At 49.5% G+C, this 22,705-nt stretch overlaps 2 protein-coding genes across 12 annotated transcripts in view; one reads left to right on the top strand and one right to left on the bottom strand.

Annotated features, from left to right (window-relative positions):
• TMC6 (transmembrane channel like 6) overlaps positions 1–3,894 on the top strand; it is a 16,926-nt gene extending 13,032 nt beyond the window's left edge. For 6 of the 10 annotated variants that reach the window (XM_072746517.1, XM_072746511.1, XM_072746513.1 and 3 more), the window contains exons 20-21: positions 344–408; positions 764–1,023. In XM_072746517.1, coding sequence (XP_072602618.1) covers positions 344–408; positions 764–818 — 120 coding nt within the window. In that variant the 3' untranslated portion in view covers positions 819–1,023. Of the gene's footprint in view, positions 1–343; positions 409–763; positions 1,024–2,417 lie in introns of those variants that run through there. The other 4 variants (XR_011999486.1, XM_072746518.1, XM_072746519.1 and 1 more) reach the window with 2 other exon arrangements.
• Positions 3,895–4,265: 371 nt separating this feature from the next.
• Positions 4,266–22,705, bottom strand: part of TNRC6C (trinucleotide repeat containing adaptor 6C) — a 153,393-nt gene continuing 134,953 nt past the window's right edge. For both annotated transcript variants that reach the window (XM_072746508.1, XM_072746509.1), the window contains exons 16-23: positions 20,539–20,706; positions 19,031–19,222; positions 18,410–18,553; positions 14,393–14,509; positions 12,459–12,653; positions 11,548–11,618; positions 10,825–10,964; positions 4,266–7,297 (exon numbers count right to left, since the gene is read on the bottom strand). In XM_072746508.1, the coding sequence (XP_072602609.1) occupies positions 6,937–7,297; positions 10,825–10,964; positions 11,548–11,618; positions 12,459–12,653; positions 14,393–14,509; positions 18,410–18,553; positions 19,031–19,222; positions 20,539–20,706 (1,388 nt within the window). In that variant the 3' untranslated portion in view covers positions 4,266–6,936. The remainder of the gene's footprint in view (positions 7,298–10,824; positions 10,965–11,547; positions 11,619–12,458; positions 12,654–14,392; positions 14,510–18,409; positions 18,554–19,030; positions 19,223–20,538; positions 20,707–22,705) is intronic.

Raw genomic sequence — 22,705 nt, forward strand, 5'->3', positions numbered from 1 at the left:
AGGCCCTGAGCTGCAGACACTTGTCCCCCGTTCACAGCCGGTGACTCTGAGGTCAGGGAGGAGGGAACTGGCCCGACACAGAGCCATCAAGTGGCGGGACCAGGTTTAGATCAAGTCAGGCTGGCTGTGGCCTTCACCGCGGCCCCGACCACATTCCTTTTTTGCCTTGGCCGCTAGGAAGCTGAGCTCTCTACATATGCCCGTTGCCTGGCTCATCCTCGTTTGGTGCCTCCTCCGCCCTTTAATTTGTGCTTGTCGCATGGAATGGTCTGGAGCAGGGCTGTTGGGGACAGATGGGTGGACAACCTCTGTCCCCTCACCCTTTGCGTTCTGGCCTTTCCAGGAGGGGGAGGACAAAATCTTCTTGATCAACAAGCTTCACTCTGTCTACGAGAGGAAGGAGAGGAGGTGAGGGGCCGTGGAGGGGTTGGCGGGAGCGCGGAGGGGCGGGGGCCGGGCATGGCGGGGCGCTGGGAGCGCCCACCTCCCCCCTGCCCTCTTCCCCAGCTCTGCTTCCATGCTGCTGGGTGCTGTGGCTCCTTTCCTTCTAAGTCGGGGTGCCTGGGAGCTGCCCCCTCGGTCCCCCTGGTGCAGCCCGAGGCCCCGGGGCTCAGCCCTGGGAGCCGCAGGTCTGTCCAGCTCCTGGGAGGCCTGAGGGCAGCCTCTGAGGGCTGTTGGGAGTCGCCAGAGGGACTTTCGCCTCCAGCGCCCCGAGGTTACGGGGCCCCTTACCGACACTACCCCCCCGCCACCCTTCTGGCAGGGCTGGTAGGACCCAGGAGGCCGAGCGGCTGGCGGGCGATCCGGACGCCTGGTAGGACAGCGACAGGCCTGGCGGCTCTGCATCTGCTCACGGGTATGGCCTGTGCCCGGTGCCCCTTGTTTCCGCGGCCCTGGAGGCACAGCCGCCGCCCCGGACTCTGCAGCCCATGAGGGCTGGACCTGCAGGGGGGCGGGGGGCACCCAGGGGACCGTGTCCTGCTTGGGACTCTATTTATTGATAAAATGTGTTTTGCAAAATGAGCTTCTCTTGGGATCCTGTGCTTCTGGCCAGGCTGCTGCGAGTGCGCGAGCCCCGCTGTGCCGCGTGCACCCCCTTGCCCTGTGGACAGCCTGGAGGCGATGGCCTCTCAGTCTCCCATGAGCCACGGGGAGAGGGGCCTGGCAGGCCGAGGGGCGGCCGGCACCCAGGCCTGGGGCAGGAGGGGGTGTGGCTGCTGTGGCCGGTGGTGGGGAGACCCCAGATCCTGTGGGGTGCTGGGAATGTGAGGGCAGGAAGGAGCCCGAGTCCCCCGTCTGCGGGAGCTGGCGGCCAGGCGTGGCCCAGGTGGGGAACAGGAGGCGAGCGCGGCGATGGGTCCCGCTGCTCCTCGTCCCCGGGGCATCCCGAAGAGCAGGGCTGGGGCCTGGGCGAGGCAGTGCGGAGGGACAAGGAGCCCACCTGCACGGCTAGCGGCGCCCCCGACAGCTCTTGGCCGCGTCTCGGGCACGAGCGCCACGGGACAAGTTGGGGCAAGTCCTGAAAGCGTGAGGCCGGCACCGGGCTCTGGGCCACGTCCGTCCTGGCGCCTCCCTGTGCTCGCAGGTGCACTGTGGGGTGGGTGGACACAAGACGCGCTTCTGGTTGGAGCCGCGCTACCAGGTTTCCCTGCCTGGCACGCATGTGGCCCTGTGAGGCCAGCACAAGCTGCTCAGGACAAGTGACAGGGTGTGAGGGCTGTGTGGGTCCCGTCCTGCTGTCGAGGCATTCCGTGGGTGTGTTCCATCCGTACAATCCGCCAACTGAAGGTTGTCCCCACTAACATGGGTGGGCCTCACCCAATCAGTGGAAAGACCGGAACAGCAAAGCCTAGGTTTTCTGCAGCAATTCGGAAGCAGTTCTGTTCTGCTTGAGGCTGCAGCCTCGCCAGCCCCGCCACCGCGTGAGCCAGCGCTTCACGCCCACCTGCCTCCCGTTGTGCTGTTGGGCCTGGAGAGTCTCGGGTTGGCGCATCTCACCACCTTCCTTCTGCCACGGAGCCCATGGGGCCCACGGGGCCGCGGGCTTGGATTCCGACCCTTGTTAGCAGCTGTTCTGTGACCTGCCCGCCCAGCTCCTCTCCTTACGGGGCTGTTGGAGCAAACACGGCTTCTGCACAGCGCTCAGCACCATGCCTGGGCCAGGAGTTTTGCCTAAAAGAAAAAAAAGGAACCAAAAAGGGGCACCTGGGTGGCTCAGTTGGTTGAGCATCTGACTCTTGATTTCAGCTCAGGTCATGACCTCGGGGGTCGTGAGCTGGAGCCATGACCTCGGGGGTCGTAAGCTGGTCGTGGCCTTAGACGTGGCGGATTCAGGCGCGGCAGCACCTGCTTCTCTCTCTCCTCCCCTCCCCATTGCACGCTCTCTCTCTGAGCCACAGTTGCCAAACTCTTTGCAGTTGCTACGCCGGTGGACGGGAGGTTGACAGCTACTTGAGCCCAATGACAAGATTCCCGCATGCCACTGCTTCTCGGCCTTGGCTGCTCAACGGAACCAACTAGTAAGACTTTAAAACTCGAGTGCCCCAGGCGCACCCCCCAGGACTCTGCTCACATTGGTTTGGGAGGCGTCCTGGCCGTAGGATTCTAGAAAACGTCCAGGTCATTCTAACATGCAGCCGGCTGAGCAGCACCGCTGTGCTCTCCGTGGCAGCTGACGCAGGTCTAGTGAGCCCAACGCAGCACTGCCCACTGAGGCGGCGTTTGGAAACCTGCTGGTTCCTCACAGCCGGGGCGCCAGACTGGGAGGCCGGGCCTGCTACTGGGGCTCCTGGTCAGGCCGCAGTCTCAAAGGAGAGCTCGGCCACTGCGTTTCCACTGAGGCGTGAAGGGCAGAGCTGCTAAATGAACGATGCCTCAGGCGTGATTCCCGCGTAGGTTTCCATGGATCCATCTATCCCGAATGTGCTGTCCCGGGGAAGAACCTCTGGGAACGCTGGCCTCCCTCTCGCTCCCGTCCGTGGCACGTACTCAGCAGCTCCGCTCTCCTCTGTCCCGCTTCTGCGGCCTCCGCACTGTTCGGACACCCCTTCTCTGCCCACCCTGCTGCTACCCGCTGAGCACCCCTTTTGTCTTTGCTGTTCGCCCAGTGTCTTCTGAACAGTTCTGGAGAAAGTGCAGTTCCATTCCTATTGTTTTCTTGATTCTAGACACCGACCTCCTTTCCTGCTGTGGTACCAGGGCCCCTGTTCCCCATTCCGGGTTCATGAGTTGTCACTCCAGATCCCGTCCGTCCCCTGCTTTCCCCAGGCTGTCGAAATCCAACCCGGCCCCTGGGGCCCAGGGCCACCTCTGGCACAGCCCTTGGATGTTCTCTGGGCCCTGACCCCGTCCTCCCGGGGAGGCAGGTGCTCCCCCAGAGGAACCCTGGACATACAGGCACCGGCTCGGCAGTGCAGGGTGTGCTCTGGCCGCTGCCTCACTCCCATTCCTCCTTGCCTCTCCCTTCTACTCCCCACCGTGACCCCTTCAGTGCCATCCTGCATGACTTTCTGAAGAGGTTGGGCCGAGCCAGGGGTTCACCACCTTGCCTTAGGCACCCCCGGTCCTACCTGCTTGGTAAGATGAGGAAGGGGAGCAGAGGCTCTTTCTGCTGGCCTCTGGGCAACAGGTCACAGAGGACACATTGGCTAGTCTCCCAGAAACCGTCTTTTCGATCCTGATGCTCGCTGAACTGACCAAAGGCCATGGTGTTTGGAGTGGGCCTGAGGCAACCACCAGTGTTTGACTTCTAGCTGCCACCAGAGAGACGGGGTTTCCTGCAGCGCCCTGAGGCCTGCGCTGCTTGTGCAAAATGCTTTGTGAATGTCACCTTTCACAGGTTTTTTTAGGCTCTTTTACCAGAATAAATGAATAAACTGTCCAGGAAACATAAAACGCCTTTGTAACTCTCCTTGGTCCAAATCTTTTCTGATGCCCAGACTGGGTTGCGGGTGATGGAGCCATCGTCCTCGGGCCAGACACCCGGCACATGGGGCCTGGCTGTGGCCTCAGACGTGGCGGATTCAGGCAGTGGCCAAGGTGGAGAGCTCCCATGCTCTCCTGTGCCTCTCGACTTGGAGGAAGGTTTCGGTGCGAACTGCAAAGCCACAAACGATAAAATTCTGAGTCAAGCAATCGATACTCAGAGTCCATCTAATTACCTACGTGAACTCTTAAGGATACTGTGAAGAGTCAGGGAGTTTGTTATAGACAGCAGGGCAGCTCTCCCCAAGTACATAAAGTGGAAAATTGATGATTTCTGTCTGTGAAAAATTAAAAAAACACATTTATTTGAACAGCCAAGAAAAAAATTGCCATTTATTAAGATCCAACAAAGCGTTGTACTTTTGAAAGCAACTTTCGGTGCATGTTTTTCAAAGATCACATTCTATGAGGAAAAAACATTAAAAGCCACAAACTTGTTTTTTAATCTCAGAGTTACAGACATCTTTAATTCAAAAGAAAAGGTCAAAAAAAATCAACAAAAAACAAAAACAAACAGAGTCTTTACTTCCATCCCCAATTTTAAAATATCAGTTTTTCTACAACTCGATGCTAAGCGGCAGCATGGAAAGCTGTCTGGCGCACACACACGCACGCACACACGCACGCACATATATTTGATATACATACGTGAGGATATATACATCAAATATATAGAACGCATGTAATGGCAATGAGATGCTATTACTCTGAGGAAGGTTTGTTTAGCTAAATACACGACTAAACTTGAGAAAACAAGTCTTGAACCCAGTTTGTGCATAGTTCATGATCCTCTATAAAACCAGCTTTTGTTGATCTGCAATTTTGCAGGATCTTCTTTTTTTGTTTTTTTTTTTTGTTTTTGTTTTTTTTTGTTTTTTGTTCTTTTTTTGTTTTGTTTTGTTTTGATAAAACCATTAAAAAGCTAATTAAAAAAAATGTAATGCACAAGTTTCCTGATCAAGCAGGCAGGGAGCACAATGTTCATATATTTTTAAACATACTTGAGGGTATGTTACTCCATTGTCTGTCTTTCTTGCAAAACAATCAAAACATTGATCATTTTTAAAACATAAAGCAATTTTTAATATATAAAGCACTCTTCAAACATCTATTTCTTTTGAGTCCGTTATTTGGTAAATATGTAACTGCTACACATTAGAGATTAGGTATTTTCCTTCTTTGTGTTTTTTTTCCTTTTTTCTTTTTTTTTCTTTCTTTTTTTTTTTTGTTTGTTTTTTAATAACATCTTCAGTGCTAGGAGTTGGGTTACAAAATACATGAAATGGTGTGGAGCTGCCCCTCGGGAACCCTGGCTTTCCTGAGAGCGCATCCGCATGTGCAAGACAGTGACCACAACGTCTCGTCGCCTCAACGACGGGGAACAATCGACAGTCCACAACGATGGCCGGAGGGAAGCGACGATACTGTTCAATCCCAGAGCTCTGAAGTAGCGTATCTGCATTCTGAAAATAGGTTTCTTTACCACGGAAGTCTTTTTTTTTTTTTTTTTTAAATTCCTTTTTAAAATTTTTTTATTTTAAAGTCTGAAGGAGAAAAAAAGGTCTGTAAACAGGTGGGAGCCCTGAGCACGGGCCCCTCCAAAAGCGGTCACCACCCACGTCCAAGTGCTTGTCTCCGTTTCCCCCGCGGAGCCATCGGCTCTCCACGAGGATCTATGGCCACACTTCTGCAACAGCTGTCTTCTCTCTCACTTTCTATTCCACATGGAAACACGGTGCAATACTCTGGTAATCAGTTTCTTGCATTAGTCCACAATAAAAAGCTGCTAAAGGTAGGTATACATATTATTTCTCCAGAGATATACACTGTAATTTTTAAACGCAATAACAGAGTCCTTGAGTAAACATTTACACATGAATTGTCACCGGCCCTGTCCTATGAATTCTCTTTCATGTATAGGATTAGCAAAAGGAAGGGCAGGGACACTCAGTGCAAAGTTAGAAGCTAATAATAGTAACAAACGTTTGACCAATGCGCCAAAAAAAAAAGCATATACTGAATAAAAGGGAAAACCCACAGTTAAATCCCTCACACACAGAACACACAAACACAGAAAGTGCGCACACACGCGCACGTGCACACACGCATACACGCTTCTGTTTCCACACATACACACACACACGCACATAGGCTGTGAACTCAGAAATGTTTCCTAGAGCCTGTTTCTGTGCACTGATGTCAGCCTGGAAGTGTAGAATTCGACGCGGCAAGTGTTCACATTTCCTTATTGGCCTGCTGGATTCAAGTATTTGCATGTTTGATATGTCTTTTTTTTTTAACTTTTAAAAAATATTTTTTGGGATAAAAAAAATGGCATGAAAAAGTAATGGAACAAGGGTAATGTGCATAGGCGGACCCGTGGGAGCAGAGAGCAGGCCGCAGGCCGCTGTCTCTGTGCAGCTTGCCGGTCTAGGCCACCAGGCCCGCCGTGTGGAGCCCGCGCTCTGCGCCCAGTGATGGACACCAGCTCCCCCTGATTACGGGGTCCGCCTCTGGTAATGTGCATAATCGTCACAGGCTCGTTTTAAATAGGCTTTCTCGTCTCCCTCCCTCCCGCCCCCCTTGATAAAATAACCCTTTCCAGCCCACAATCTGAAAAGTGCCCTTCATGATAGAACTATTCTAAGCAGCTTTTATACTTAAAAAATCAAAACGACAACACACCATACAAACATAAGACAACACAAAATAAAAAGCTATGAGGAACATCCTGTCATTAGCACGTGACACTGACCAAGCGCAGCCCGCACTGTCTCGGGAACAGTTCGCAAGGACTGCGGCCAGGGCTCGTCTTCAGTCTGGACAGAGGTACTCAAAGGGCTGCCGGGCTGCTCAGGTCCAGCGGGGTCCTCCGCGCCACCCGGACTGGAAAGGGGCAGCTTTTTCTTCCTGGTGCTGATGATTGTGGCGCCCATGGGGGTCCTGTCGGTGCTAGATGGATTCCCCACTGAGGAGGTCGCCAGGCAGCAGCGTGTTCAGTGGGGTGGGGCTTCCGATCACCCTGCCGTCGTCACTGCTGGGCGGGCCCCACAGGCTGCTGGAGTACTGGGGGACCCCGCCCCACAGCAGGTCGCTGCTCCCTTTGCCTGCCAGACATGGGGCGCTCCAATGGCCAGGGTCGCTCCGCACCAGACCGTGGGAGCTGCCCGAGGCGCCCAGGCGCGTCTGGCCGGTCCCGGTACTGGACTGCCAGCTGGAGGTGGGCGGCAGTGCTTGGCCTTGGGCTAAGAAACGATTCACCTCTTCTTCGCCGGCAAACTCGGCCAAGATGGTAGTGTTTCCCAGAACACACCTAAAAGAGCAGGATGGCAACAAAATTGAGAGCTGGTTTTTTTTTTTTTTTGAAAGATAAATTTGATGGAGCTTCAGTTCGACTAAGAAAAAAAAACCAGAGAAGACTCAAATAAGTAAGATCAGAACTGAAAGAGGAGACATGACAGCTGATACCACAGAAACACAGCATCCAGAGAGACTCCTAGGAACAATTCTATGCCAACAAATTGGACAACCTAGAAGAAATGGACAAATCCCTAGAAACAGATAACTACCAAGACCAAACCATGAAGAAAGAGAAAATCTAAACAGATGAATAATGATTAAGGAGGCTGAATCACTGACCAAAAACCTACCAGCACAGAAAAGCCCTGGACCACAGGGTTTCACTGGTGAATTCTACCAAACATTTAAAAGAGAATTAACATCAATCCTTCTTGAAATCTTTCAAAACACTGAAGAGGAAGGAACACTCCCAAACACATTTTATGAGGCCTATGTTATCCTGATACCAAAGCTAGATCAGGACACAAGACAACTTACAGATCAATATCCCTGATGAACACAGATGTAAACATTCTCAGCAAACTATTAGCAAAGTGAATTTAACAGCACATATAAAGGGCTACACATTCATGATGATGTGGGATCTAACTATTCCTGAGATACAGGATGGTTCAACATATGCAAATCACTAAGTGTGACACAACACACCAATGGGGTGAAAGACTCAAGTCCTGTTGTCTCATTAGATGTAGAAATAGCATTTGACAAAACACAATGACCTTTCATGATAAAGACCCTCCACAAATGGGGGACAGAAGAAACAGGCCTCTGTGCCACAAAGGCCATCCGTATATGACACACACAAGCTAACATCATACTCAATTGGTGAGAGGCTAAAGGCATTTTCTCTAAGGTCAGGAACAAGACAAGGATGCCTGCTCTTGTCACCTCCATTCCACACAGTCCTGGAAGTCTGAGCCAGAGGGATCAGGCATGACAAATAAATGAAAGGCATCCAAATCAGAAAGGAAGAAGTAAAATTGTCACTATCTGCAGAAGACATGATCTTATATAGAGAAAATCCAAAAGACTCAACCAAAAACACTGTTAGAGGTAAGCAATGAATTCAGTAAAGTTGCAGCATATAAAACGGACATACGTACAACAGCTACGTTTCTATGTACTAACAATGAAATAACTGAAAAATAAAGAAAAAAAAATCTCATTCATGACAGCATCAAAAAACAAAAAAATACTTAGGGATATTTTTAAAAAAATACTTAGGGATAAATTTGACCAAACAATGAAACCCGAAAGACTTTAATGAAAAATTGAAGAAGGGGCACCTGGGTGGCTTAGCAGTTGAGCAACTGCCTTTGGTTCAGGTCGTGATCCCAGGGTCCCTGGATTGAGTGCCCATGGGCTCCCTGCATGGAGCCTGCTTCTCCCTTTGCCCATGTCTCTCTCTGTGTCTCTCATGAATAAATAAATAAAATCTTTATTAAAAAATTGAAGAAGATACAAATGGAAGGCTATCCAGACAACTCAAAGCCATCTGTAGGTTCCATGCAATCTTTATAAAAATTCTAATGGGTTCTTTACAGAAATGGGTAGGGAACCATAAAAGACTCCAAATAGCCCTGGCAATTCTGAGAAAGAACAAAGCAGGAGGCATCAAACTTGCTGATTTCAAACTGTAATACAAAGCTATAGTATTCAAAACAGTATGGTACTGGCAAAAGAACCCCAGACACATAGACCAGTGGAGCAGAATAGAGCCCAGAAATAGATCCCCATGTAGACACTGATTTATATTTGACAAAGGAAGCAAGAGCACTCAGTGGAGGATAGTTCCTTTAACAAATCTGCCAGAAAACCTGGAGAAACGTGTGCAGACTAATGACAAGTGGATGCCTGTCTCACACCACTCAGAAAAGTTACCTTGACATGGGTTAAAGACCTAAATGTTAGATCTGGAACCATAAAACTCCTGGAAGAAAATAGGGAAAAAGCTCCTTGACATTGGTCTTGGCAATGCTTTTTTGATAAGACACTAAAAGCATATGAGCTGCCTGTCTGGCTCAGCTGGAAGAGCATGGGACTTTTTTTTTTTTTTTTTTTTTAAAGATTTTATTTATTTGAGAGAGACAGAGAGAGGGAGCATTAGCAGCAGGGAGAAGAAGGGCAGAGGGAGCAGGAGAAGCAGACTCCCCGCTGAGCAGGGAGCCTGATGTGTGGCTCCATCCCAGGACCCTGGGATCATGATCTGAGGGCAGATGCTTAGCTGACTGAGCCACCCAGATGCCGCTAGTGTGTGACTCTTGATCTTGCAGTTGTGAGTGGAGTCCCATGCTGTACATAGAGATTACTTGAATAAATAAAAATAAATAAATAAATAAAAGCACAAGTAACAAAAGAAGAAAAATCAACAAGTAGGACTACATCAAACTAAAGCTCTTCTACACAGCAAAGGAAACTGTCAATATAATGAAAAGACAACCTACGGAATGAAAAAATATTCACAAACCATTTATTTGGTGCGGTTAATATCTAAAATATATAGAGAATCACGTAACTCAATAACAACGAAAAAAGCCCAAACAACTTGATTAAAAGATGAGCAGAGGAACTGGACATTTTTCCAAAGAAGACATACAAATAGCCAACAGGTATATGAAAAGATACTCAACATCGCTGATCATCAGGGAAATACAAATCAAAACCCAACGAGATAATCACTTCACACTTGTTAGAATGGCTAGACTCAGACAAATATAACAAGTGTTGGTGAGGATGTGGAGAAAAGAGGACCCTTGTGCACTGGTGGTGGGAATAAGGAATCAGTTCAGCTACTCCTGAGGTTCTTCAGAGAATTAAAAATGGAACCACCGTGTGATTCAGCAATCCCACTGCTCCAGTGCTGTCGCTGAGTACATCCACTCACACATCTTACCAAGGGCATCCTGTAATCAGCGGGGGGAGGTGGCTGGAAGATGGGTCACATGCCTGGTGCTACCTGGTGGAGAGAGCATCTTCCTTCTGTCACTGCACTCAATGTGCATGCTTTTGGGGACCTCTCCCTAGTGGTGGGCGTGGCCGTGACACCTCCACAGCAGAAGAGAGATGCGTCATGAGATACCTGCTGCGGCATGGATCATGCCCCCCGAGTCCCCACATGGGCGCTCTAGCCCCCAGCACTTCAGCTGTGCCTATATCTGGAGGTAGGTCTTTACACAGGTAATGGAAAGAAAAGATGCTCATCAGGGTGGACCCTGACCCACTATGATGTGTGTCTTTCTAAGAAGGGGGAGTTACGACACACACACACACACATCAAAGAGGCAACCATGTGAGGACACAGGAAGAGGAGCCCTAGAAGGAACTGCCCCTGCTGACACCCTCCAGAACTGAGAGGCAATCAATGTCTGTTGCCTGTGGTGCTTTCTCACAGCAGCCCCTGGGGCACACATGACACCAGAACTTAGTGATGCCAGGACATGTTAGGCCATGGGGCAGCCGAGTAGCGGCCAAGAGACGTACATGTGCAGGGACTTCTGGGCCTTGGCGGCCTCCTCCTTGGAGCTGTAGCGGACCACGGCGTTGCCTTGAGTCAAGTTCAGGTGGAATGTGACGAGAGGCCCGTGCTGCAAACACAGTGTCCGCAGGGTAGAGCCATCGATCTGATTGAGGAAGCAAAGGGGGCGGTAACGAGCTTCCTGGGACTTCTTCCACGACATTCTTAAAGAAAACGTATATGACCCTGGTGTACTAAACACTGGGAAAATGTCCGTTTTTCAAAGGGCTTAGTGTGGAGGACTTTACGATTTTAACCATTTATGCCTTGTCATTTACCATGTACTTTTTAATACTGGATGTTTCAGTTATATTTCGTGAATTCCAAAAATGAGGAGAAAGTAAAGACCCCATTTTGGTTGTGGCATCCCCACCCCTCCAGCTGGGATACATCACACAGAGCCCCTGGTTCCTGGCAGCCCCACGGCCCCAGACCCCGGGAAAGGGGAGTGCAGGACAAATGAGTCTTCAGTGGGTATAATTAAAGGCAAGTGACTCTGTCTAAAAGGTAGACTCTTTAAGCCTCAAAAGAGTAAAACGTAAACAATCTGCCAGGAACACGGGCCTGTCTGCCTGTGGCTGCCCGCACCACCTTTGGGTCCCCGTGAGGGCCCCCTGCACGGAGGCCAGCATGCATGGGGGACAGTGGGAACCTGCCTGCTCGGTGACCCCCACGGTGGGTGCCTGTACCTGGGGCGTGAGGTTGCGGAGAACGAGCCAGCTGCTTGTCCGTCCTGAGGTGTCGGTGCTCCATGCGGAACCTACACGAGCCAAGGGAGAGCCCGGTCAGCACCGCCACCAGAGGCTTCTTGCTAACACGTACGGTAGCACAGACCCAGACTGCCACTGTTAGCTCTAAGTCTTTCTCAACCTTTGAAAACCCATGTTATCTTTTTGGTTTGGTGAACCCAAAACCACAATTCCTGCTGAGGTGACCCCCTGGGGGTCCCGTCTCCTCCTCTGCCCCCACGCCCCTTAGAATCAATGCTCTGAATGCTGGGTGCTAATACAGCAGACCCACAGAACTATTACAGGCGACGGCAATTTTCAAATTATTTGCAACTGGTTTCAAACTCAGCTTAAGTTCCCAGCACATGTCTTCCATGCCTGCAGCTTAGGGGAGGGTGCTGATGGAGGCCAGCAGAAGGGCAGCCCTGGGATGCAGTAGCCAGTTCACACTGGAGGCCTGGTTTTGTTCCTGGCCTGGAAAGCCCCTTGCTCCAGTGAAATGTTGTGGAGAAGTAAATACCAAAGTGGCAATTGAGCCCTTTGTGCTGGCTGAATGTACCTCCTCCAAGGGCCCAGCGTAGCCCCTGGAGGGGTGCTGTGACTGCCAGGACTGCCTGCCTCAGGACACACTGGAGCCCAGGATGGAGGTGAAAACCATGGCAGCTGGAGCGCTGGGCAGATGGCTGCCCTGACAGTGCAGGGTGCCTTGGCCTGTCCTAGGCCCTCCTGGGTTCTAGGGGCGGGGACAGCGTCCTTACAGAGCAGCAAGAGGACAAGATAACAGGCATACTCATTCCCTAAAGGGCAAGACGAGCAGGCCCCGAGCAGGCCCCGAGCCCCCCGCGCCCCTCCAACCTGCCCCATTTGCATACCCGAGGAGTAGGAGCTGGTCCAGCCGAGGGGGCTGGCTCCCCAGGTGGAGGAAGGCTTGGGATTGCTTAGCCCTGGAGGCGGCCTTGTGGGTGCAGTAGTGTTTCTGGGCACCTTCCACAGTTCATGAGATAGAGAGGCTTGCGTGTGGGAGGCAGGGCCAGAGGACCACGTCGATTTCATGTCTGACAGTTTACCTAGAAAGGCAGAGATGCAGAAGAAGACAGAGAAGAAAAGTCCCCTCAGACTCTGGGAAATGTACAAAGTGCTCTCTGGCACCAGCGGACAATACCAAGTAATGCGTGCCGGCATGAGAACCATGGGGTATGTGTCCTCTTGAATCCTGGCCCAGAGACTGTGTGCCTGTGCCCTGTGCCCAGGGGAAGCCTCGCCAGGACTTCTGATACGAATTTGCTAAGTGTGCCAGAATTCAAGTCTGCCACGGAAAACAGCATTTTTGTAGTTTGAGGTTAAAGTTAACTTATTGACATATTCTACTGGGACAAGCAGTTTATAATGGAACAAATTAATCAAGATCAAAGCCTAACATGTAGATCTTTTAAGCTATTTCTTTAGGTATCACAGACCCTTTTCAAGGCAACACCTCCTGACAACCCACAACTTTGAGATGAGCCTGCTGGGCCACACGGTAGAAATGGACGCATGTGGCCCAGCTGCCAGGGGCTGAGCGTTTGACATATTAGTACCTCCACTGGGGGGGGAAGAAGGCTCACTGGGAGGAAAAAACAAACTGGTAATGACTCTGAGCTCTGGTGTTTCTGGAACCCAGGACTTGGTTGGGATGTGCACATACCTGGACATGTGCCAGGCCTGCCTCACCCGCCCCACGTGACCAGGACAGGAAGTGCTGGTGGCAGAGAGGTGGCTGTTGCTGTGGTCTCTGGATAGCACCGCAGCGACCAGCCCAACACAAACTCTGCATGAAGTTCCCCTCCACCCCTAGCCACTGTGACTTCAAACAAACAAATGCTAATCTTAGCCAAGTTGTCACTGATGAGAAAAACAAAAATGCCAGAAAAACTGCTGGAGATTCAGGGAAAGTAGCCCTTCTCTTTAGCTTAAATGATCATGGAAGTATTAGAGGTCTACATACATCTCCTCTGTAAATGTCAGAACTAATAAACATTAGAAGGAATGAAATAGTCCAGAAGTTCTCTCTCTCTTTTTTTAAAGAGTTTATTTATTTATTCATAGACACAGAGAGAGAGAGGCAGAGACACAGGCAGAGGGAGAAGCAGGCTCCATGCAGGGAGCCGATGTGGGACTCGATCCCGGGTCTCCTGGATCACACCCCAGGCTGCAGGCAGCGCCAAATCGCTGCGCCACAGGGGCTGCCCCCCAGAGGTTCTCTTTTTTTCAGTAAGATTCTAACTAAACTATATGTTGAATCACTGTATTTACACCTGAAACTGTGTGTTAACCATGCTGGGATTAAAATTAAAATATTAAATTGACTGGAGTGTGGGGAAAAAAAGGATGCTAAACTATATCAAAACGACTTTCTTCCCTAGGTACTAATATTATAGGAATTCCAATAGCATCCTTACATTGGTTTAAAAAAGTCTGCATGACAAGGTTTGAAGGAATACAGAAATGTACTGAGTCTAAAAGATATTTCTTACTTCAAGGACTTCTAAAAGTCTAGGGTAACAAAGAAATAATCCAGACACAGCACTGATCCGAGTGATGGGATGTGGCCATACTTCCTGGGACCTACTCTTGTCTCCTCCATCGAATTCCATGCAGACGTTGTCTGCACATTCTGAGCCCTCATGTCCCCCTTTAAACCATGGGAAGGGCAGGGGAGGGGTGCGGGTCTGTGTGGGCAGAGGTGCCCAGGCCCCCTCTCCGTCACACCACATGACCCCCTGGCTCCGGGCTGAGTGGGCAGACGTCAGGGGAGGCCAGTGCGTACCTGCAATGCTGGGCGCGGGCGCGATGCTGCTGAAAGAGCGACCGTAGCCGGAGGCACTGAGCGGCCAGGCACTCGAGGAAGGCAGCGCGGCACTCTGAGATGACGGTGGGGAGGACCCTGCAGAAGCAGACATGGCACTGAGAGAGGCGGCGGTGGGTGCACTGGGGCAGCCCCTGTGCCTGGAGGTGTGAGCCCCTGCCAAGAGGGGGTCTCCTCCGAAGGGGCCAGTTTTTGTCGGGGGCTGACAATACGGGCGTGACACAGATGGGGGCATGGCTGGGGCAGGCAGGTCCCGGGGCCCAGCAGGCAGGGAGGCCAGGTGGTAGAAGCAGCCTCTCAGAAGCAGGGCTCCAGGCGGGAGAGACAAGGATGTGCAGCAGAATGCAGAGAACCATCTGGAGTGTGAACCGATCTCACGAACTCCCTCCCAAGGAGAATGAAACTCATAGTACACGGTGCTCCCTATTTTTTCACGCCTCAAACAATATTCACAAAGCTAAAAACTAAGAAACTCCAAGCTTTTTGTTACACATTAAAACTGATTTGTAATCTATAGGTCTGCAATTAAAAAGAAAAGAAAACAAAACAAAACAGTCCTACTAGTATCTTAAGCTTACATCTTAAACTCCCCTCTTTCATTTACCAACAAAATATAATCACCCCAAGATCCCAAGATTAAAGATTATTTATTTAGCCTTCTGTGGTATTTATTTATTTATTTTTAGATTGTATTTATTTATGAGAGACACACAGAGAGAGAAGCAGGTTCCCTGAGGGGAACCCAATGCAGGACTCGATCTCAGGACCCTGGGATTTTGCCCTGAGCCAAAGGCAGATGGTCAACCACTGAACCACCAAGGTGCTCCTGTGTTATTTTTTTAAAATTTAACAATGGAGTGCTTAGATTTCAACAGTGCTCTACTCAATGCTATGAAATGGCATGACTGTACTTCACCATCCTGGTTAATGTTCACTTCATACAGATTACAGCTGTACCCACCATCCAAACAAATACTGTAAACAGGTGAATTTTAGTATCAAATCAGAACTTAATGGCAATAAATGAAAAACAAAAATGCAAATTAAGGCGACACCTACTATAATTGATTCTTGACAGAAAAAAACAGAAAGCTGCATTAAAAAATATATAAAATAAATAAGCCAGTATCAAGAGGTTAGTGGCTATTCTCCTTGTTTTCCTCCTAGGGCACAGTTTCTTGATTTTTTTTCTCTCTGTTCTTTTTTTTTTTTTTTAATTTTATTTTTTCCAAGAACAGATTTCATTGCAGGCACCCTCAGGCGAGGTTCCACGACTCACGGGGAGGGGGGGAAAGAGGGGGAGGGGGGGAAAGAGAGTGAGTCCGGGAAGTCGCGTCAAGACAAGGTGGTAGGGGGTTTATATAACGTTGTAAGGCAGAATGGTTTCCTATTGGTCGGTTCATCTGCAAAGGGAGGATTGCAAGCCGACCAGTCAGAGCGACTTTCACCATGCAATGGAAGGATTGCAATCCAACTAGAGTGACCCTCACTATGCAAAGGAAGGATTGCAATTCGACCAGTCAAAGGTGACTTCCTCCTCTGGGGTTTGAAGGGCATTGGGTTCGGTTGGGGAAGTCCAAAGGGGAGGTGTAAGGGTCTGTGTCAAGCTGTCAGTAGGCCATTGGTCCATTGGCGTCCCAACTGGAGGTGGTGACAGGAACCTCAGCCATTTTGGGGTATCCGCCATCTTGAGGAGTTTCCCTTCCCGCCTGGCCCCAACATTCTGACCTTTTGTTTTATATAATGGTGTCGGGGGCTTTCTGTTTTTTAGGTCAAGCTGTTTAGTTAAAAGTACGATAGCTGGGGGTGGGTGGGGAAAGCAGTCAGCTCAGTTGGTGAAGCATGCAACTCTTGATCTTGGGGTTGTGGGTCTGAGTCCCATGTCTGGTGTAGAGATTACTTAAAAATTAAAAAAAAAAAAAAAAAAAAGCAAAACTGGAGCATATGGCTGGCTCGCTTGGGGGAGCGTGTGACTCTCAATCTCAGGGTCATGAGTTCAAGCCCCACGCTGGGTGTGGGGCCTACTTCAAAAAAATTTTTTTTTAAAAAGTGTAAAAATTAAGGAACGTCTGGGTGGCTCAGAGGTTTGGCACCACCTTCGGCCCAGGGTGTGGTCCTGGAGTCCCAGGATCAAGTCCCACGTTGGGGTCCCTGCATGGAGCCTGCTTCTCCCTCTGCCTGCCTATGTCCTTGCCTCTCTCTGTGTCTCTCATGAATAAAGAAATTTTTAAAAAAATTTAAAAAATAAAAAAGATTTAAAAAGTATATATATGTATGTATATATGTGTGTGTGTGTGTGTATATATATATATATATATATATATATATATATATATATATAAAGATGGCTTTTGTGGCTCAGTCTCCGAGGAAGGTCAGCTAAAGGGGCTGCCTGGAAGTTCCTTGCGTGTGGGGAGCAGCACATCACACTCTGGAGAGAGGCGGTCAGCAAGGTCTGGCCTTTGCCATCCTACTGGACTGTGGCAGTGGCATTATTACATACCAAATCTATGTACAGAGAAGTTCTGTATGTTCCTCTTCTCCAAATAATGAACCATGAGGGGCACAGGAGCAGAGGACCAACAGTTCTCCAGGGCATGCAGGAGGAGCCTGGTGGGAGCTGCCTAAGACTGGCCACTGACAGCCCCCAGAAGTCACATGACATCACGTGAGCTTCGAGGTGCCCAGGCTGGACCACTGCCTAACTCTTTACCTTGGAGCTGGAGACTGTGCTTTCTCATCTTATCCTGACACCAGTGCCTCTGTCTGCCTATCTCTGTCTCAGCCACGCTGGACTGGAGGTCAGCTGCTTGGCCCTGCCGTTAGAATTCACTTACTTCTCCAGGCCGCCTTTGTCACATCATGGCATGCTTGTGCAAATGTGGAGGTCACCTGCAATGCTCCAGGGGACCACTGGAGGACCCACAGGGCACTAGCAGGAAGCTCTGTGCTACACTGAGTAACCTCAACTCTTTCTGGGGTCTTTCAATACCTGGGTCAGCGCAGTCTGTTCACACCTGCCCACGATCCTCAAAATACCCCAACGGACACTCCTGCTGTGACATGACCCTGCTGCCACACTCACAGGGACAAGCACTGGGGGCTGAGTCTGACTGCTGGCTTGTGACTCACCCTGCCCCCTGGCATCTCACACAGGCTCCACTTCCTGTCCCCTGTACCACTCCTTCGTCCCCAACAGCAGGGCTGCTCTAGGAAGCGAGGCATGCACAACATTGAACAGGATGATCTGTACTTCTGCTGGCTTTCTACCCAAACCACAGCAACACCTAGAAGCCTGTCACTTTAAAGAACCATACCTTTCTCTCCCAGTCTCACTTTAAGTGGGAAACCCGAATTAACATTCTGGGACCGAGTGGTCTTACTGGGGATGAGCGTCTGTGGCAGCCTACCTATTCCCTCCCACTATTTGGATGTCGGCGCTGCCACTGTATCAGGGTGGGCACTTCCAGAGCTGCTCTGTCTACCCTTCTCAGCATCATGCCTGACAGCGGCATGTACGCCTCCATCATCACAGCTAGCTCCTCACTTCCTCCTGCTGGGTCCAAGGCTGACACAGGGTGAGCCCAGATCTAGCACCACGATTGTGCCAGGAACACAGTGCTGGGGACGGATTTCAGACTTTTTACCAGACGTTGTGGAAGGAAGCAGATTGGGGTGGAGAAGTAAGTAAGGGGTCAATCTGCCTGCAGTTTCAATAAATTTTAAGTGGGAACCTGTTCACTGAGAAGCTTAATGGTTAATATCGGGATCTACTAGCACAGGGCTCAGAAAGGATGTGTTCATAAACCCAGCAAATCAATCTCCATTTTCACCATTAGCACTATCTCCAGATGGTGAGAAGTGCTCACAGATGTGTCTCACAGCATCCCTGCCCCACAGCCCACACGCCACCCTGGCGCCTCTGAACGCACGTAGGAGGCCTTCTGTGCCAAGCAGGTCGAGTCCCGCTATCCTCACCTCCACTCTTGAGGAGGTAGCGGTTGACGTCCTGTATGGTGGTATTAATGGTGGGCCCAGTGGGGACGCTTCCAGGAGTGACGTCGGGGTCGTTCTCGGGATCAATATTCTGAAGTCCTTTCCATGGAACTCCAGGATGGAATTCTGGAAAATTCCAAACAAAATGGAAATCAAAACAGGAGTACTACAATATCTTCACACTCTTTCATGATAATTCATGGAAATTCTTATAATCTGCTAGTAAGAATAGAAGACACATCCTTCACTTTCTTTCAGTAAATCACCCATCCTTTGGAACAAGCTAGAAGTAGGGACTATAGCGGCCACATTAAGAGAGTGTTCAGATGGTGTGGAGTCTAGAAACAGTCTGGCCAGATGAGATACAGCATCCATTCTCCTTCCACTCCCCTCACTGAACTGAGGGACTACAGAAAAACGCTGGGTGCTAACCACTTCCCAAATCTGTGCGACAAACAGATTTCTAGGGGAAAAGCCAAAGCTATGGGGTTCATGTTTCTAGGATTCTTAGTTCAGATCCTGGCTTCTCTGGAGCAGAGTTGCTCTCTTCAGGCTTGGGGCAGCTCTGATCTGCTGCTGCACAGAAGCGTTGCACACTCTTACCTGGGGGCCAGTTGATGCTGGAGCCATTGGAGATTTTATCACTGTCAGATTTGGCACGTGACCAGCTATGGGGAACAGCTACAGGAGGACTGGCTGGTGACTCACTGTTCTGGATTAAATCGTACCGGCCATAGGAGTCGTCGATGGAGGACTTAGCTGGAGGCCCAATGCTTAGACCTCCAGGGATAGCACCTGTGGGGACAGTGGGAAACAAAGAGCTGAGTGAACACGGGAGCTCCTGACCCTCACTACTAGGCACCAGGCCCCGCCCCTTTCAGAGGTACATGAACCATCAGACTTGGTTTGTCCAGCACTCTCTAGAGGAAGAGTAACCATTTTGGTTAGCCCAAACTTCATCTGTGAAAGACTGAAATTGTTTTACTTATTTTTAAAAAATATTTTATTTATTTGAGAGAGAGAGAGAGAGAGAGAGCGAGCGAGAGAGTGCAAGAGTAGTGGGGAGGGGCAGAGGGAGAGGGAGAAGCAGACTCCCGGCTGAGCAGGGAGCCTGATGTAGGGCTCCATCTCAGGACCCAGGGATCTTGACCTGAGCCAAAGGCAGACACCTAACCGAGCCACTGAGGCACCCCTCTTCTTATTTTAAGATTTTATTTTTAAGTGATCTCAACCCCAACATGGGCCTCAAACTCACAAACTGAGACCAAGAGTCGCATGCTCCACCCACTGAGCCATCCAGGCACTCCAAGACCAAACAAAATTCCTTAAGAACCATTTTAGTTTCTCAAGTTGGAAACCTTGATAAAACACAAACCCATACCATTGAAAGCAGGCCTGTGCCATTCTGGGCCAGCTTATGAGTCTCTGTGGTTAGCGATGGACTTTGTGGTTGTGTGTGTCCTGCCCTCCTTCTGTAAGGACACTGGGTGTGTGAACACAGAGCCCTTATCTTCTGGACTGGACTGCCTTGCCAGAGGCGATTATGCTCTCCTGCCAAGCCAAGGAAAGTGCCCCGGTAGAGTGTGAGGATTTTCTTGTAGAATTAACGGTTATTAATTTTTGTTTTTCCTTTTAGAATATTTATATCAAGAAAGAATCATATATCTATTACATTTTTCCTATTTATGCTATCAGGAAACTGGGAGCTAAAGTTAACGCTTAATAGTGAGGTCACCTCCTCTAGTTATCAGCACTTTTGCTTCTTTTTTTTAAGCATTTGATTTTCTATTGTGTTTCATCATTTTACTGAAAAATTTTTTTCTCAGTATACAAATTTTTTATTGAAGAACACAGGTATCAATAACAAATATGCAGAGTATGACCAATGTTCTTTGTTGCTCCGGGGTATTTTCAACTCTTGCTGGGTTTATAGCAAAGACCTGAAGATTGAGGTTTCAGAAAGTTTGACCACAGCCCAGCTTACACACTCTGTGATCGAATTCTTAGACAAGAGACTCAGTGGGAGTGATAGAATGAGTATGCTCTACACCTGGAGAGTCAGCAGTTGGAACAGGCATGGCTGGGCCACAGGCACCCCAGCATAGACATACCATGCTTGCTGGGGTTCTGATCGAGGGGAGAAGCAGCACCGGGTAAGTTGTCCATCGGGTTGGGGTGTGTCCACTGGGGGAGACGTGACTGGGACTGGGACGGGTCCTTCACCGACAAACCACCAGTCATGTCCATGCTGTTGACATTCATGTTTGGGTTCAGTCCAGCTAAAAACAGAAATGCTGTTAGCATATGCCTACTCTTCCTCTAGATTTTATTGCATTCTAAAGCTCTCCTGGAGAATCAATCCAAGTCTTAACTCATGGCCACATACTTCACTCTAATTTTTAATGCTGATAGAAAAACTTTTGTCCTTTATTTTTTTTTTTTAAATTTTTTTAAAATTTTTATTTATTTATGATAGTCACAGAGAGATAGAGAGAGAGGCAGAGACACAGGCAGAGGGAGAAGCAGGCTCCATGCACCGGGAGCCCGACGTGGGATTTGATCCCGGGTCTCCAGGATCGCGCCCTGGGCCAAAGGCAGGCGCCAAACCGCTGCGCCACCCAGGGATCCCCCCTTTTTTTTTTAAAAAATTTTTTTAAAATTTTTATTTATTTATGATAGTCACAGAGAGATAGAGAGAGAGGCAGAGACACAGGCAGAGGGAGAAGCAGGCTCCATGCACCGGGAGCCCGACGTGGGATTTGATCCCGGGTCTCCAGGATCGCGCCCTGGGCCAAAGGCAGGCGCCAAACCGCTGCGCCACCCAGGGATCCCCCCTTTTTTTTTTAAAAAATTTTTTTAAAATTTTTATTTATTTATGATAGTCACAGAGAGATAGAGAGAGAGGCAGAGACACAGGCAGAGGGAGAAGCAAACTTTTGTCCATGTTAAGTTTCCAGGAACATTATTCCTGAATTAAGGTGAAATGGAAATGAACATTCTCTGATTAAGTAAGACCAACAACTCTCTTCATTTCACATGTTTCAGAGTTAAACATGGTCCCAGTGCTCCTCAGTACCCACAGAAAGTGCAAGTCCAGACAATCTGGAAAATCTTTTTTGATCTTAGGATATCTTAGGGAAACTCACCAGATCAATATAACTCTTTCAGAGTTCTGACAGTGTTCTAAAGTAGCACCTCCAGAACAATCTAGTAGCAATAATGCAATTCCACTTTGACTGAACTTACTTTTTACTAAAAGTCTGCTCTTCAGGACTTTAAATATCAAACTCATTTTAAGGACTTGACCTATTGGAGAGCGTCGGGGGCTGCTGCCTGCCCCCAGCTGGAGTGCATGCCAACCCTGGGTTTTCTTTCTCACAGCTAAAGAACCTGCTGCTGTATCTGGCAACACCGTGCCAGGTTACTAAGGAGAGGGAGGAGGATGATAAAGAGTCCCTGATGGGGCCACCAGTTATGAGCTGGACTGAATGCTCAGCTGGTGGAGAATACTCGGCAGGTGCGCACCCTGGGATCCACAGACTGTACATCTTGGTATATGAGTCAAAGTTAATCTCTACTCCTAAGCAAAGTATCAATCAGGTTTGTTCTTGGCTTTAAATCCATGACGGCCAAGTCAAATGCCTACAGGGGCCCAGTGGCTGTGAAGTGGGCCTGGTGGGGATAGTGGCAAATACACACACAACTCTGCAGATGAAACAAAATGTCTGTGCATGTTAGATGCTGCCTGGAGCTGCCTGTGTGGGGTTCACACGGATGGCAATCTTCACTTCCATTTGTACAGATCCAGTCAGGTGAGTGGACAACAAGGCTGGGCTCTGGCCTGGCCTTTACAAAGCTTGGCCTGAACCTATCTCCCCAACTTGCATGCTCATATTTGGACCCCCACCCACAACTTAGCACGACCACCCTGGACACTCCCTTTCCTCTGTTCCAGGCTCTTGTCACTAAAGTCCAGCTCATCTGGGATCCACGCTTAGCTCCTGCACTGGGTTCTTCCTTCACCACTTAAGGTGAACACGAGCTTTCCCTTCTCTGCAGCACTGCCTATGAAGGTTTTCATTATTCTATGCCTGATCTTCCCGTGTGGATGACAAATCCCAGCAGTCAAGAGACAGCAGAGCAAGGAGACTCTGTGTAACCTCTACACTCAATGTGGGGCTTGAGCTCACAACCCCGAGAGCAAGAGTCACATGCTCTACTGACTGAGACAGCCAGGTGTCTTGCTACTTATTTTTAATACATTTATAAGTCTAATGT

Source organism: Vulpes vulpes, chromosome 2, assembly GCF_048418805.1.
Source record: "Vulpes vulpes isolate BD-2025 chromosome 2, VulVul3, whole genome shotgun sequence".
NCBI classification, from domain to species: domain Eukaryota; kingdom Metazoa; phylum Chordata; class Mammalia; order Carnivora; family Canidae; genus Vulpes; species Vulpes vulpes.